General features: G+C 49.2%; 1 protein-coding gene across 1 annotated transcript in view; it reads right to left on the bottom strand.

The window, feature by feature from the left end:
* kif14 (kinesin family member 14) overlaps positions 1–10,163 on the bottom strand; it is a 60,865-nt gene extending 50,702 nt beyond the window's left edge. The window contains exons 1-6 of the mRNA XM_078408065.1: positions 10,059–10,163; positions 6,546–7,574; positions 4,850–5,104; positions 4,267–4,348; positions 3,265–3,363; positions 1,319–1,371 (exon numbers count right to left, since the gene is read on the bottom strand). Coding sequence (XP_078264191.1) covers positions 1,319–1,371; positions 3,265–3,363; positions 4,267–4,348; positions 4,850–5,104; positions 6,546–7,564 — 1,508 coding nt within the window. The 5' untranslated portion in view covers positions 7,565–7,574; positions 10,059–10,163. The remainder of the gene's footprint in view (positions 1–1,318; positions 1,372–3,264; positions 3,364–4,266; positions 4,349–4,849; positions 5,105–6,545; positions 7,575–10,058) is intronic.
* Between the last annotated feature and the right edge of the window lie 4,155 nt (positions 10,164–14,318).

Raw genomic sequence — 14,318 nt, 5'->3', positions numbered from 1 at the left:
CAAATATAAATTGGTCAAAGGTTGAATGCAAATTGGAGGAACAGCACCTCATATTTCTCTTGGGCAACTTACAACCCAGCAGTGTGAATTTTAATTTTCAAATTTCAAGTAACCCCAGCATTCCCTTCTCTCTCTGTCCCTCCCCACCCAAGTTGATGCACCAGGTTCAAAGTCATCTTGTTGAGTCTCATTATCTGTAACTTGTGTTCACCTATCCCAGAGCTAACAATGGTTGTTTATTTTGTTATCACTGTTACTTTATAATATATCTTTCATTCATTTGTTCTATATCTCTCTAAAATCACTGTCTATATCTCTCGTTCCCTTTCCCCTGACTCTCAATCTGAAGAAGGGTCTCGAGCCAAAACGTCACCTATTCCTTTTCTCCAGGGATACTGTCTGACCCGCTAAGTTACTCCAGCTTTTTGTGTCTATCTTCAGTTTAAACCAGCATCTGCAGTTCCTTCCTACACATTGAAAATGCACAGGTGCACAAAGAATGCTAGTGCAGAGATGTGCTGTAGCTTGTGCTCTGCTGAGCAAAGTACTGCACTGCAGTCTCTGCTCGAGAACTATTCACCAGCAGATCCATCATACCCCCATTAACTTCTCAACTCTGAGCAACAATAGGGATATGCTAGAAACAAGAAATTTCAGATGCTGGTGCACAAAAGAGACACAAAGTGCTGGAATAACTCAGTAAACTAGGCAGCATCTCTTACAGGTGACATTTCGGGTCAGACACCTTCTGCAGGCTAGGGATATGCTGTCAGCAATGGGAAGAATTGCTAAAATCTTTATCCAATAAGACTCCGGAATGAAAGAATGGAGTGGATGAAGGAAATATCATTGAAGAAAGATACCCATACATGGTACAACATATTTGAAAGGCAAATCCCTTTTAAAGGAAAAGAAAGAGGTCTATGCTGTATCTCTTTGTGATTCTATGACTCCACAATGATTTTTCCCACTCTACCCCACGGATGAGAATGATCAGCCATGATCACATTGAATGGTGGTGCTGGCTCGAAGGGCCGAATGGCCTACTCCTATTGTCTATTGTCTATTGTCATGACAAATTCTCATCCATTTCCACAGACTTTTTTAAAAAGCTATTCTTTCCTATTTTGTCACCATTATCACACTTGACTAAGTATCTGTGAATGCAACATTCATTATCCGAGGAATGGTCTCGACCCAAAGCGTCGCCCATTCCTTCTCTCCAGAGATGCTGCCTGGCCCTCATCTCTGGAGAGTTGCTCCAGCATTTTGTGTCTACATTAATTATCAACACTTCAGTATCAACACATAGACTTACAAAGAGAGATCGGCCACATACGGTCCGAAGCCTGGATGTTCTCTCACTCGCAGCTGCACGTAACAAAGAAGAGTCGATAAAATACACAAAATTTGCAACAGTCGATAATACATCATGAGTTGACAAAAGCATTAAATCATCATAGGAAGTCCAATTTTAGGGGAAAATTACTTTTACTGCTGTTAATTGGAAACAACTCAGTGGAAGCTCAGCAGATATGTCCATGTGCAAAGAGACTCAAAGACCAGGTAGATTCCAGACCTAATTATTAATTTCCACATTCATTATTAATTCAGTAAACCAATCTCAGAGACAGCGTTGGCTGTAGACGAGCAGTCAACTTTGCTTTCCATGGGTTTGGGTGGAGAGAAAAATCGAACTGGCATTATTTCATAGAGAAACAAGGAACTGCAGATTCTAATTTACAAAAAAAAAGGCACAAAGTGCTGGAGTAACTCAGCAGGTCAGGCAGCACCACTGGAGAACATGGATAGGTGATGTTTCACAGAGTGCTGGAATAACTCAGCTGGTCAGTCTGAAGAAGGGTCCCGACCTGAAACGTCACCTATCCAGGTTCTCTAAAGATGCTGTCTGGCCCATTGAGTTACTCCTGCACCTTGTTCCTTTCTTTGGCATTATTTCATGTTGTTTCACTTTTTTAAGTGAAATGATCATAGGCCAAACTCTAGAAATTTCTAAAACTCTAATTAATCAATGTCTATAATGGAATATAGGAACAGAAGACCATTTGCACATCTAACCAATCCTGCAAAGGTGTCATTAAAACTTCAAATTCCAAAGAGTAAATATCACTAATGACTTCTCCTGGACCACCCATATTGAAGCAACAACCAAGAAAGCACACAAACACCTCTACTTCCTTATGTGGGTTACGAAGTTTGGCCTGTCTCCAACAACCCTCACCATCTTCTACACCTGTGCTGTAGAAAGCATTGTATCACGTAGAAAGCATTTTATCAAGCATAACTGCTTGGTTTGGGAACAGCTCCATCCAAGACCGCAAGAAATTGCAGTGAATTATGGACGCAGCCCAGACGATCACACAACTAATCTCCTTTCCATTTATACCTCACGCTGCCTCGGCAAGGCCAGCAGCATAATCAAGGATGAGTCACACCCTGGCCACTCCCTCTTCTCCCCTCTCCCATCAGGCAAAAGGTAGAAAATATGAAAATACACACCTCCAGAATCAGGGACCGTTCCTTCCCAGCTGTTATCAGGCAATTGAACCATCCTACCACAACCAGAGAGCAGTCCTGAACTACAGTACTATCTACCTCATTGGGGAACCCCAGACTATCTTTGATCGGACTTTGCTGGCTTTACCTTGCACTAAACATTATTCCCTATCGTGTATCTATACACTGTGAATGACTCAATTATAATCATGTATTGTCTTTCCACTGACTGGTTGGCATACAACAAAAACTTTTCACTGCACCTCGGTACATGTGACAATAAACTAAAACTGAACTGAAACTGTCATGGCTGACCCATGTTGATGTATCTGTCTTTGTCCCACATCCTTAGACAATCTTCCATCAACATAATTCAACATCAACTTAACAACTGACTACTGTCTTCAAGTTTGCACCACCCGTTGTGTAGAAATGTTTCCTAATTTAATCTCAATTAGCACAATTGATTTCTCTCCATCTACATTTCGTAATTTATGGAAAGGATAGTGAAGAGAGATTATAGCAAGATTCAAGAGGAAACACTAATTCACTTCACCTCAACTGTAAAACAGCAGCTCACTACCCAATACTGTTAGGCTAAGCAATAATGCAAATGTTAAAAAAAAGAAATGCAAAATAGAAGGAAATGGGAAAGAAAATATTTGCTTTCTTTCTTTCAACATCTGAAATAAAATTAATTTAATAAAGACAAGCTTTAGCTAAGCATTCTGTTTTCTTTGGACTTACAGATTGTTTTAGTTCCATTTTACCATTTCCACCAACTAACAAGTCATGAATTTTCTCATTGTAGACTTCAAAGTAGCTCATTTCAACACGGTAAGCAACCTTTGAAAACAAAAAATAGGGTTAGAAAAACTGTTTTCAATTCCCAGCCCCGGCAATGATGACCCCCTCGAAATGTATTGTAGCAAAAGGTTTCCAGAAACTATCCAGACACACGAGCAACATACGTTAACTGATTGTGACAGTGGCGATGGACAATGGGGTGACATCTCTGGGACAGTAATCCAGATGCCTGGACTAATTATTCAATGAAATTAGTTTAAACCTAACAGTGTACCTGGGCAATTTAAATGTAGTTCTCTAATTCTGGAATTGAAGATTATGAAACTTCCCACATGAAATTAAAACCAATTGGGTTCACTAAAATCCTTTACAAAAGGAAATACAGAATGTCTCGCCATAACCCATGCCACAACAGGAAATGGTCTGCAGGCCATTTAATTTAAGCGTAATTGGAAATTGGCAGCACCACAATACCAGTTATGCCCAAATGCTAAAAATAAATTTTGAAAAGAGGTTAGATTACTGATGAGGTAAATAAAATAGTTGCATGAACAAATCAAAATATTTTTTCTTCAAGAAAATTTTACTCAAGGAGAATTTTACCCCTTCTACCTGTTGCAATTGGACAGATAGAGAAATAAATTGCACGTTGGATCTCTTTACTTGTTTGGAATTTCAAGACCAGTCACCAGTTTCAATCCTTCAATCATGACCGACAGCTTTAGGCCAAGCGCTCATTATTGGCAAGTAAATGTGGCTGAGAATGTTTTTAAATACTGGAGGCTCACAAAAGTCTCTGTGCCTGCATCTGGATTTCTGCTCTGGGGCAAAAATCAAACTTTACCACTGAACAGATGTCCACTAAATTCTCTGCAAATCTTGAAGGAGACGAGGTATGAAACATTACTAGTAGTTAAGAATCTTTGTTAATAGAATACTAACCTGCTGGTCAGGCTTTGCTACCCTGGCAAACAGCTGTTCACAGAACCTTGGAATGACTCCCCTGACAGTGAAGCCCATCATTCTTCAAAGGAAAAGATATGTTTAAGGATCAGAAGCCATTTTAATGAATTATCAGTCAAATTAAGCAACAGTTAGTTATACATAAAAAAAATATTGCATCTGAGAATATAGGGCAGATCAGTTAGCATACAAGTCATATGTAAATAATAACAATTTGATAATCTGATATTTAGGATTCTAATTTATAAATCAAACCAATCTCAAATTAAATTAAATTGCTCTTGGTGAGAAGAGTGTACATGAGAAGGTGTTGCTGGCGTTGTAAGTCTTTCTTTCAAGAAATAATACGTTTAAAACGCCTGTTGAATCTTATACAATTTGTGTTAGATGAGAAGGCTATCTAACCAGGATATATTGTTGAATTATTACTTGAGAAGCTAGAGGTTTTATTTTGAAACACTCGTTTGGTTAACCATCAGCCACATTCATCAGTGATTCGGTTGACAAGAACATATAGTCGGATATATTCTAATCCAACAACTGAAGGTGTAATTCAACTTACGTATATGATTTTCCAGAGCCAGTCTGCCCATATGCAAAGAGACAAGTGTTGTACCCATCAAAAGCTTTCTCTAGCAGAGGGAGTCCTATTTTGTTATACACAGTTTCCTGGCTTGAAAATTCAGGATGCAATTCATCAAACGACCAAAATGAAAAGTCATAAGCAAATGAGTAAGTGTGGTTGCTGTCTGGATGTTTCACAACTGTGTCCTGTCCTTTCATGGACACTACCACTTGTGCATTTTCATTTTTTTCCCTGAATAAAAATGAGAGATGTGTTAAATATAAACATTGGAGAAAGTTCCATATCTTGACTAGATAATGTTAAGAATGTAGAATCAATGTGTGCGCAAATAAACACATTGTCTTTTAGGATAAGTTAAACTGTTACCAACATTGCAATCTCTTTAACATCATGGCGATTGCACATAGTCTTTACAGTGTACTATGTTTACATATTCTATTGCGCTGCTACAAGTAACAATTTCATTGTTCCATCTGGGGCATCTATGACAAAAAAACACTCTTGACTCTTGTTACATTCTGTGATAAGGATTTTTTAAATTCATGCCCCTTCATAACTCCTCAAATTAGCTACATTTTACACCTGTAAAAAGCTGTTGTTGCATGGTATAGAATGAAGCTTCCCAATTTCAAATAGAGCTGGCATTAGGACCAAGGGAGGAGGAATAAAATGGAATGAGTCTCAAGAAAATATATTTTCAACAGCGACATGAAGTTTGGAAATAAGCAATTCCTACAAAAATATATAGAACTCAAAGAAATGATCATTGTCGAGGTGTTTTTTAAAAAATTGCACGATTCTTAAACAATTTAATTGTTACCTATTACCCATCAGATGAATCACAGCATACAAATGAGGATTCTGTTGGTTAGCTGCATTTCAGACCTCACTGAGCCACCTGGAGCACAAGGACCAAAATCAACTCCATGTCAAGGTGACTACAACTGAAACAACGGTGTCACTATAATTTATTGTCCTTAACGTTAGAACCGATAGAAAAAAGGAACACTTAAGAATCTTTGCTCCTGATGATGATCCAAGTAACACCGGCAGAAACCTGTTGGTATACTTACATGTGCACAGACAAATATACAGTAACAACAACTGTGTCCCAAGAAACAGGTACACATTAAAACAGTCTAGACCTGTCAAATGCATTCAAATCTACTAAAAAGATAGGCAAATTTAAAATCATACTCCCAACTCCAAACATAGCTTCTTTACCTCTACAAATAAATTGCTTTGGCATGACAATGATAAAATTGCCATGCAGAAGTATCATTCCAGCTTCTGCTCGATATTGGACTTCAGCGTTCAAGCGCAGCAGTGACAAAGGATATTTTTACAGCAGAGATAGATAAATTCTTGATTAGTACGGGTGTCAGGGGTTACAGGGAGGGCAAGAGAAAATGGGGTTAGGAGGGAGAGATAGGTCAGCCATGATTGAATGGCGGAGTAGACTTGATGGGCCAAATGGTCTAATTCTGCTCCTATCACTTATAGTTAATAAAACAAATTTGCGTCCATATGCAAACTACACTGAGATGAGAAAAAATATATTGACCCAAGTCCACTTTTTATTAACCTTTCAAAAGCCTAAGTTCTGCGAACAGCTGAAAAGTTTAATCAAACAATCCAAATTTTTTTAACTATCTTTGTTTCATTCTTTTACCTGTTGCTGAGAGGTCTCACGCGGACAGCCACGGTCACAGCACTGTCTTCTCCATTTGAACATTCACTCCCTGTGCATGATCTCTGCGATGATACCTCTGCCTGTGGAAGACTTCTCGTTAGTGTACCACTTCTAGGTGGATTTTGATGTCCATTGTTCTCTGAAATTCCAGAGTATTTCATGTTATTGATCTCACAATCTACTTTTGGCTCCGTGGTCTGGAAACCTTTGGCCATTGCTTTTACAGAAAGTTTAGCTGGGTGTTTTGCTTCTTGCTGATCACCAAGCTTCATTGCTAATTTGATTCCACCACGAGTCCTGGTTCTAAACACATTTTGTTCAGTGGGTTCTTTAAAGGTATTTTTGTCTGTTTTTTGCTTGTTACCATTTTCAGTAGATTTACCAGGTGCCACTCTTTTAGCAAGTGTAGTTGACCATTTGTGCACGGACTCTTCTTTTTTGACAGTTATTACATTTTCTTGTTCCTTGCCAACTGAAGCATGCTTTGGAATTGTCACAGGATAACTTCTGATATCTGTCATCTTTTGCATAGGTTCTGCAGAGGATCGAAAACCTATCACATTTGTTTGCAATAGATTATGACTTTGTCCCAGAGTTGAAGCTGTTAGTATTTTACCTTGTGAATGTTCCTCCAGAGAGATAGTTCTTTTTGAGTTACCCACTTTAATACGGCGTTGCAAAGTAAGCCTTTTTTCACCTTCACCCACACCAACATTTATGTTAGTTTCATCGCGAACACAGAGATTTCCTTTATCGGCAGTTTTTCTTCTCTGAAGAGACTTCATCTCAGTTTTAGACAGCATAGGTATTCCAGGAATTCCTGAAGACAATATCCTCGTCTTGTCAATTTCATTGCCTTTGTCCAGAGAAAATGTTGACTCTTCTTGTGTCTGACTATCCCGTTCTTGGGATGGACGTTGGATACCAAATCTTCTGTTTCCTTTCTTCAGGATGTTGCCTGGATTATTCTGCACTGATCGTAGCATACCAATTACCATGGTCTGATCTCTGGAAAATGGATTTTGAAAAAGTCACATAAAAGCAACTAATCAAGAAATCCACACCAAAGGAGAAACACCATCAGTAGATATAGGCATGCTTATAAACTTAACATAAATGCACAAAATGAAATTGCAAGGCAATTAAAACCAAAATTTACAAATATACTGCACATCTACTCAATCTATCAAGAACCCATCCTGCAATCTTCAAAACATCTTGTATAATAGGGATGTAGCTTTAAAGATCCTGCCACCATCTTCAATTGGTGTTTTAATTCAGTAGACGGCACAATGGCGCAGTGGTAGAGTTGCTGTCTTACACCAGGAGGGGGGGAGAGAGAAAGAGGAATAAGAAAGGGGGCGTGGAGAGGAAGGGGAGGGTTTGTTAGAAGTCATCCAAGATTGGAGAATTCAGTTTTCATATCGTTGGGTTGTAAGCTATCAAAGATAATTTGTGATGCTGTTCATCCAGTTTGCACGTGGCCTCCCTCTGACAGTGGAGGAGGACCAGCACAGAAAGGTCAGTATTGGAATGGGAAAATGATTAGATCCAGTAAGCCTTGGCAGACTCAGCTCAAGAGTTAAGCAAATCTGTCAGAGTCTACGCTTGGTCTTGCCATTTTATGGGCTGTGGTCTGGCCACATCGGGAACATCAGGTGCAGTAGATGAGATTAGATGAGGTGCACGTGAACCTCAGTTTCACCTGGAAGGACTGCTGGGGTTCCTGGATGGAGGTGAAGGAGGAGTTATAGGGACAGGTAGTACATCTCCTGTGAATGTAGTGCAAAGTGCCAGGGAAGGGGATGGATTGTTTGGTAAGGGATGAGTGAACCAAAGAGTTGCATAGAGAGCAGTCGCAACAGAAGGTGGAAAGACAATAGACAATAGACAATAGACAATAGGTGCAGGAGTAGGCCATTCAGCCCTTCGAGCCAGCACCGCCATTCAATGCGATCATGGCTGATTTGACGATGTGGCCGGTGGTGGGATCACATTGGAGGTGACAGAAATGTCAGAGGACAATGTTTTGGACATGGAGGCTAGTGGGGCAAAAGGCGAGGACCAGGGGAACTCTCTCCTTGCTCTGTTTGAGAGAGGGGGCGAGAGCAGAACTCCAAATCACAAAGGAGATGCAGGCGAGGGATCTATCTATGACAACAGGGAGCAAATTATGTTTACTAGGAGGACGTCTTGAATGGAAAACCTCACCTTGGGAGCAGATGTGGCAGAGACGGAGGAATGGAGAGTAGGGGATAGCGTCTCTGCCCCCCTACAAGAGGCAGGGTGGGAGGCAGAGTCATTCAGATAACTGTGGGAAACAGATACACAAAATGCTGGAGTAACTCAGCGGGTCAGACAGCATCTCTGCTGGAGAGAAGGAATGGGTGACGTTTCCTCAGACTCTCTGTGGGGAGAGTTGTCCAGGGGAATTTTAAAGCAGGGTGGAAGTTAGTAGTAAAGTTAATGAAAACAACCGCCTAAGGGGAGGGGGAGTGAGGGGGGGGGAGGGGGAGTGAGGGGGGGGGAGGGGGAGTGAGGGGAGGGGGAGGGGGAGTGAGGGGGGAGGGGGAGTGAGGGGGGGGGAGGGGGAGTGAGGGGGGGGAGGGGTAGTGAGTGAGGGGGGGAGGGGTAGTGAGTGAGGGGGGGGAGGGAGGTGGAGTGAGGGGGGTGAGGGAGGTGGAGTGAGGGGGGGTGAGGGAGGTGGAGTGAGGGGGGGTGAGGGAGGTGGAGTGAGGGGGGGTGAGGGAGGTGGAGTGAGGGGGGGTGAGGGAGGGGGGTGAGGGAGGTGGAGTGAGGGGGGTGAGGGAGGGGGGGTGAGGGAGGTGGAGTGAGGGGGGTGAGGGAGGTGGAGTGAGGGAGGTGGGAGTGAGGGAGGTGGAGTGAGGGAGGTGGAGTGAGGGGGTGGAGTGAGTGAGGGGGTGGAGTGAGGAGGGGTGGAGTGAGGGGGGTGGAGTGAGGGGGGGAAGGGGAGGGGGGTGGAGTGAGGGGGGAAGGGGAGGGGGGTGGAGTGAGGGGGGGAAGGGGAGGGGGGTGGAGTGAGGGGGGGAAGGGGAGGGGGTGGAGTGAGGGGGGGAAGGGGAGGGGGTGGAGTGAGGGGGGGAAGGGGAGGGGGTGGAGTGAGGGGGGGAGGGGAGGGGGGTGGAGTGAGGGGGGGAAGGGGAGGGGGGTGGAGTGAGGGGGGAGTGAGGGGGGTGGAGTGAGGGGGGGTTGAGGGAGGTGGAGTGAGGGGGGTGGAGTGATGGGGGAGTGAGGGGGGTGGAGTGAGGGGGGGTTGAGGGAGGTGGAGTGAGGGGGGTGGAGTGAGGGGCGGGACCGGACGGAGGAGGACACGGGAGACCTGAGGATGAGAAGGAAGGAAGGGAGAGCACAAAGGGCAGGGTGGGCGGAGGCGCCGTGTGGCCCGGCCCGGCCCGGCCCGGCCACCACCTCGCGCCCACCCGCCCGCACCCCGGCGGACAACTCCCCGCGCGCCTCCCTCCCCTCACTCACCCGCCAGGCGCGCGCGCCGCCCTCGCCCATTCACCACCACCGTGCGCGTGCCCGTCCGCCCCGCGCTCCCGCCTTGCTCATTCGAATCTGGCAGCCGCTCGCCCATTGGCTGGCCCCAGGCCCGTGACGTTGATGGCCGCCGCTGCCGCTGCCCCTCCCCCTGAAGGGCGGCACCAGGCCCCGGGCCGTGAGGGGCAGCACCAGGCCCCACCAGGCCCTGGGCCGTGAGGGGCAGCACCAGGCCCCGGGCCGTGAGGGGCAGCACCAGGCCCCTCCCCCTGAAGGGCAGCACCAGGCCCTGGGCCGTGAGGGGCAGCACCAGGCCCCGGGCCGTGAGGGGCAGCACCAGGCCCCTCCCCCTGAAGGGCAGCACCAGGCCCCGGGCCGTGAGGGGCAGCACCAGGCCCCTCCCCCTGAGGGGCGGCACCAGGCCCCGGGCCGTGAGGGGCAGCACCAGGGCAGGCCCCGGGCCGTGAGGGGCGCAACCAGGCCCCTCCCCCTGAGCGGCAGCATCAGGCCCCGGGCCGTGAGGGGCAGCACCAGGCCCCGGGCCGTGAGGGGCAGCACCAGGCCCCGGGCCGTGAGGGGCGCAACCAGGCCCCTCCCCCTGAGGGGCAGCACCAGGCCCCGGGCCATGAGGGGCAGCACCTAGCCCCGGGCCGTGAGGGACAGCACCAGGGCCGTGAGGGGCGGCACCAGGCCCCGGGCCGTGAGGGGCAGCACCAGGCCCCTCCCCCTGAGGGGCAGCACCAGGTCCCGGGCCGTGAGGGTCGGCACCAGGCCCCTCCCCCTGAGGGGCAGCACCAGGCCCCGGGCCGTGAGGGGCTGCACCAGGGCAGGCCCCGGGCCGTGAGGGGTGGCACCAGGCCCCGGGCCGTGAGGGACAGCACCAGGGCCGTGAGGGGCGGCACCAGGCCCCGGGCCGTGAGGGGCGGCACCAGGCCCCGGGCCGTGAGGGGCAGCACCAGGCCCCTTCCCCTGAAGGGCAGCACCAGGCCCTGGGCCGTGAGGGGCAGCACCAGGCCCCGGGCCGTGAGGGGCAGCACCAGGCCCCTCCCCCTGAGGGGCAGCACCAGGCCCCGGGCCGTGAGGGGCTGCACCAGGGCAGGCCCCGGGCCGTGAGGGGTGGCACCAGGCCCCGGGCCGTGAGGGACAGCACCAGGGCCGTGAGGGGCGGCACCAGGCCCCGGGCCGTGAGGGGCGGCACCAGGCCCCGGGCCGTGAGGGGCAGCACCAGGCCCCTTCCCCTGAAGGGCAGCACCAGGCCCTGGGCCGTGAGGGGCAGCACCAGGCCCCGGGCCGTGAGGGGCAGCACCAGGCCCCTCCCCCTGAGGGGCAGCACCAGGCCCCGGGCCGTGAGGGTCGGCACCAGGCCGCTCCCCCTGAGGGGCAGCACCAGGCCCCGGGCCGTGAGGGGCTGCACCAGGGCAGACCCCGGGCCGTGGGGTGGTGGCACCAGGCCCCGGGCCGTGAGGGACAGCACCAGGGCCGTGAGGGGCGGCACCAGGCCCCGGGCCATGAGGGGCAGCACCAGGCCCCTCCCCCTGAGGGGCAGCACCAGGCCCTGGGCCGTGAGGGGCAGCACCAGGCCCCGGGCCGTGAGGGGCAGCACCAGGCCCCTCCCCCTGAGGGGCAGCACCAGGCCCAGGGCCGTGAGGGTCGGCACCAGGCCGCTCCCCCTGAGGGGCAGCACCAGGCCCCGGGCCGTGAGGGGCTGCACCAGGGCCGTGAGGAGCCGCACCAGGCCCCGGGCCGTGAGGGGCTGCACCAGGCCCCTCCCCCTGAGGGGCAGCACCAGGCCCCGGGCCGTGAGGGGCAGCACCAGGCCCCTCCCCCTGAAGGGCAGCACCAGGCCCCTCCCCCTGAAGGGCAGCACCAGGCACAGAATTTGCAGTAATCGGAACAGTTTGAGCTAAGGAACCGGTCGACAATCAGTCTGAAGAAGGGTACCTTCTGACTACTTGTCCATGTTTAAGAAGGAACTGCAGATGCTGGTTTAAACCAAAGATAGACACAAAAAGCTGGAGCAACTCAGCGGGACAGGCAGCGTCTCTGGAGAAAACGGATAATGTTTCAGGTCTGAAGCAGGGTCTCGACCCGAAACGTCTCCCATTCCTTCTCTCCAGAGATGATGCCTGTCCCGCTGAGTTACTCCAGCTTTTTGTGTCCCCCTACTTATCCATGTTCTCCAGAGGGGCTGAATAACCCGGACCCGCTGAGTGGCTCCAGGACTTATTAGTGTTTTATTACACATTTCTAGAATAATTTTAAATTAAAACCTCTCGACTGAAAGAATATAGTCGTTTTCAAAGCGACTTTACTGAAAACTTGGGCTACAACGGTTGAAACTGAGTTAATAGATGCACTGTAAACAGATGCACTCTACTACAAACCCACTGACTCCCACAGCTATCTGGACTACACCTCTTCCCACCCTGACTCCTGCAAAAAGTATATCCTCTATTCCCAATTACTCCGTCTACACTGCATCTGCGCCCGGGATGAGGTTTCACACTAAGGCATCAGAGATGTCCTCATTCATTTGGAAACTGGGCTTCCCCTCTTCCATTATAGATGAGGCTCTCACTAGGGCCTCCTCTATATCCCGCAGCTCCGCTTTTGCTCCCCTTCTCCCCATTCGTAACAAGGACAAAATCCCCCTTGTCCTCACCTTCCACCCCATTAGCCAGCTTATTCAACAAATCATCCTCCAACATTTCCATCGCCTCAAACGGGATCCCACTACTGGCCACATCTTCCCATCTCCTCCCCTTTCAGCATTCCGCAGAAACCGTTCCCTCCGTAACTCCCTGGTCCACTCGTCCCTTCCCACCCAAACCACCCCCTCCCCGGGCACTTTCCCCTCAACTCCATCCAAGGACCCCAACAGTCTTTCCAGGTGAGGCAGAGGTTCACCTGCACCTCCTCCAACCTCATCTATTGTATCCGCTGCTCTAGATGTCAACTTCTCTACATCGGCGAGATCAAACGCAGGCTCGGCGATCGTTTCGCTCAACACCTTCGCTCAGTCTGCCTTAACCAACCTGATCTCCCGGTGGCTGAGCACTTCAACTCCCCCTCCCACTCCCAGTCTGACCTTTCTGTCATGGGCCTCCTCCAGTGCCCACCGGAAATTGGAGGAACAGCACCTCATATTTCGCTTGGGCAGCTTGCAGCCTAGCGGTATGAACATTGACTTCTCCAACTTTAGATAGTTCCTCCAGCAAGCAGCAGGATGCCCACCCCAACGGTGCCTTCATTGTTGCAGGGGACTTCAATCAGGTCGACCTACGAGCCACGCTCCACAAATTCCATCAGCATGTGCAGTGCCCTACCAGAGGCTCAAACACACTGGATAAGGTGTAGACGAACGTACAGAGCTCTTCCCTGCCCACCCCTGGGATAATCCGATCACCTCTCACTGTTTTTACTGCCCGCATACAAACCCCTCATCCGCAAGACCAAACCTACAATAAAGACGGTCAAAAAATGGCCCGAGGATGCCACCCTACATCTCCAGGACTGCTTTGATCGCACCAACTGGGACCTGTTTGCACAACAGGGCACCTGCGGTTCAGAGGTAGACTTGGAGGAATACACATCCACTGTGCTCTCCTACATCAACTGCTGTGTGGAGAATGTCACGGAGGACAAGGAGATAAAGATGTTCCCAAACCGGAAACCCTGGATGAACAAGGAGGTACAGAACCTGCTGAGGGCACGCAACAATGCCTTTAAATCTGGTGACACTTCAGCATACAGTGTTGCCAGATCAAACCTGAACAAAGGTATTAAAAGGGCCAAAGACACCCACAAGCAACGGGTGGAAGACCACTTCAACACCACGGACACCAGAAGCATGTGGCAGGGTGTCAGGGACATCACTGGCTACAAGAGCAGCCCTGCCTGCCCCCACAGCGATATGGCACTGACCAACGAGCTTAACACCTTCTTTGCCCGCTTCGAAACTGGCAAAACCACCTTGAGTGGAAGAACCCCAGCCGAGGCGGAGGGACTGGTCTTGCAACTGCGCACACAGGAGGTACAACGCGCTCTGCAAAGGGTCAACCCACGCAAGGCTGCAGGCCCGGATGGAGTTCAAGGAAGGGTACTGAAGGACTGTGCTGAACAGCTGGCTAAGGTATTCACCAGGATCTTTAACCTGTCATTATCTCTGGTTACGGTCCCCAAGTGCCTGAAGTCGGCTATCATAGTTCCGGTGTCGAAAAAAACAAAGATCTCCAACCTGAACGACTACCG

This window comes from Rhinoraja longicauda, chromosome 11 (genome assembly GCF_053455715.1).
Source record: "Rhinoraja longicauda isolate Sanriku21f chromosome 11, sRhiLon1.1, whole genome shotgun sequence".
In the NCBI taxonomy this organism is placed as follows: Eukaryota; Metazoa; Chordata; class Chondrichthyes; order Rajiformes; family Arhynchobatidae; genus Rhinoraja; species Rhinoraja longicauda.
The sequence above is the reverse complement of the archived record's forward strand: the minus strand, read 5'-3'. Positions and strand labels throughout refer to the sequence as shown.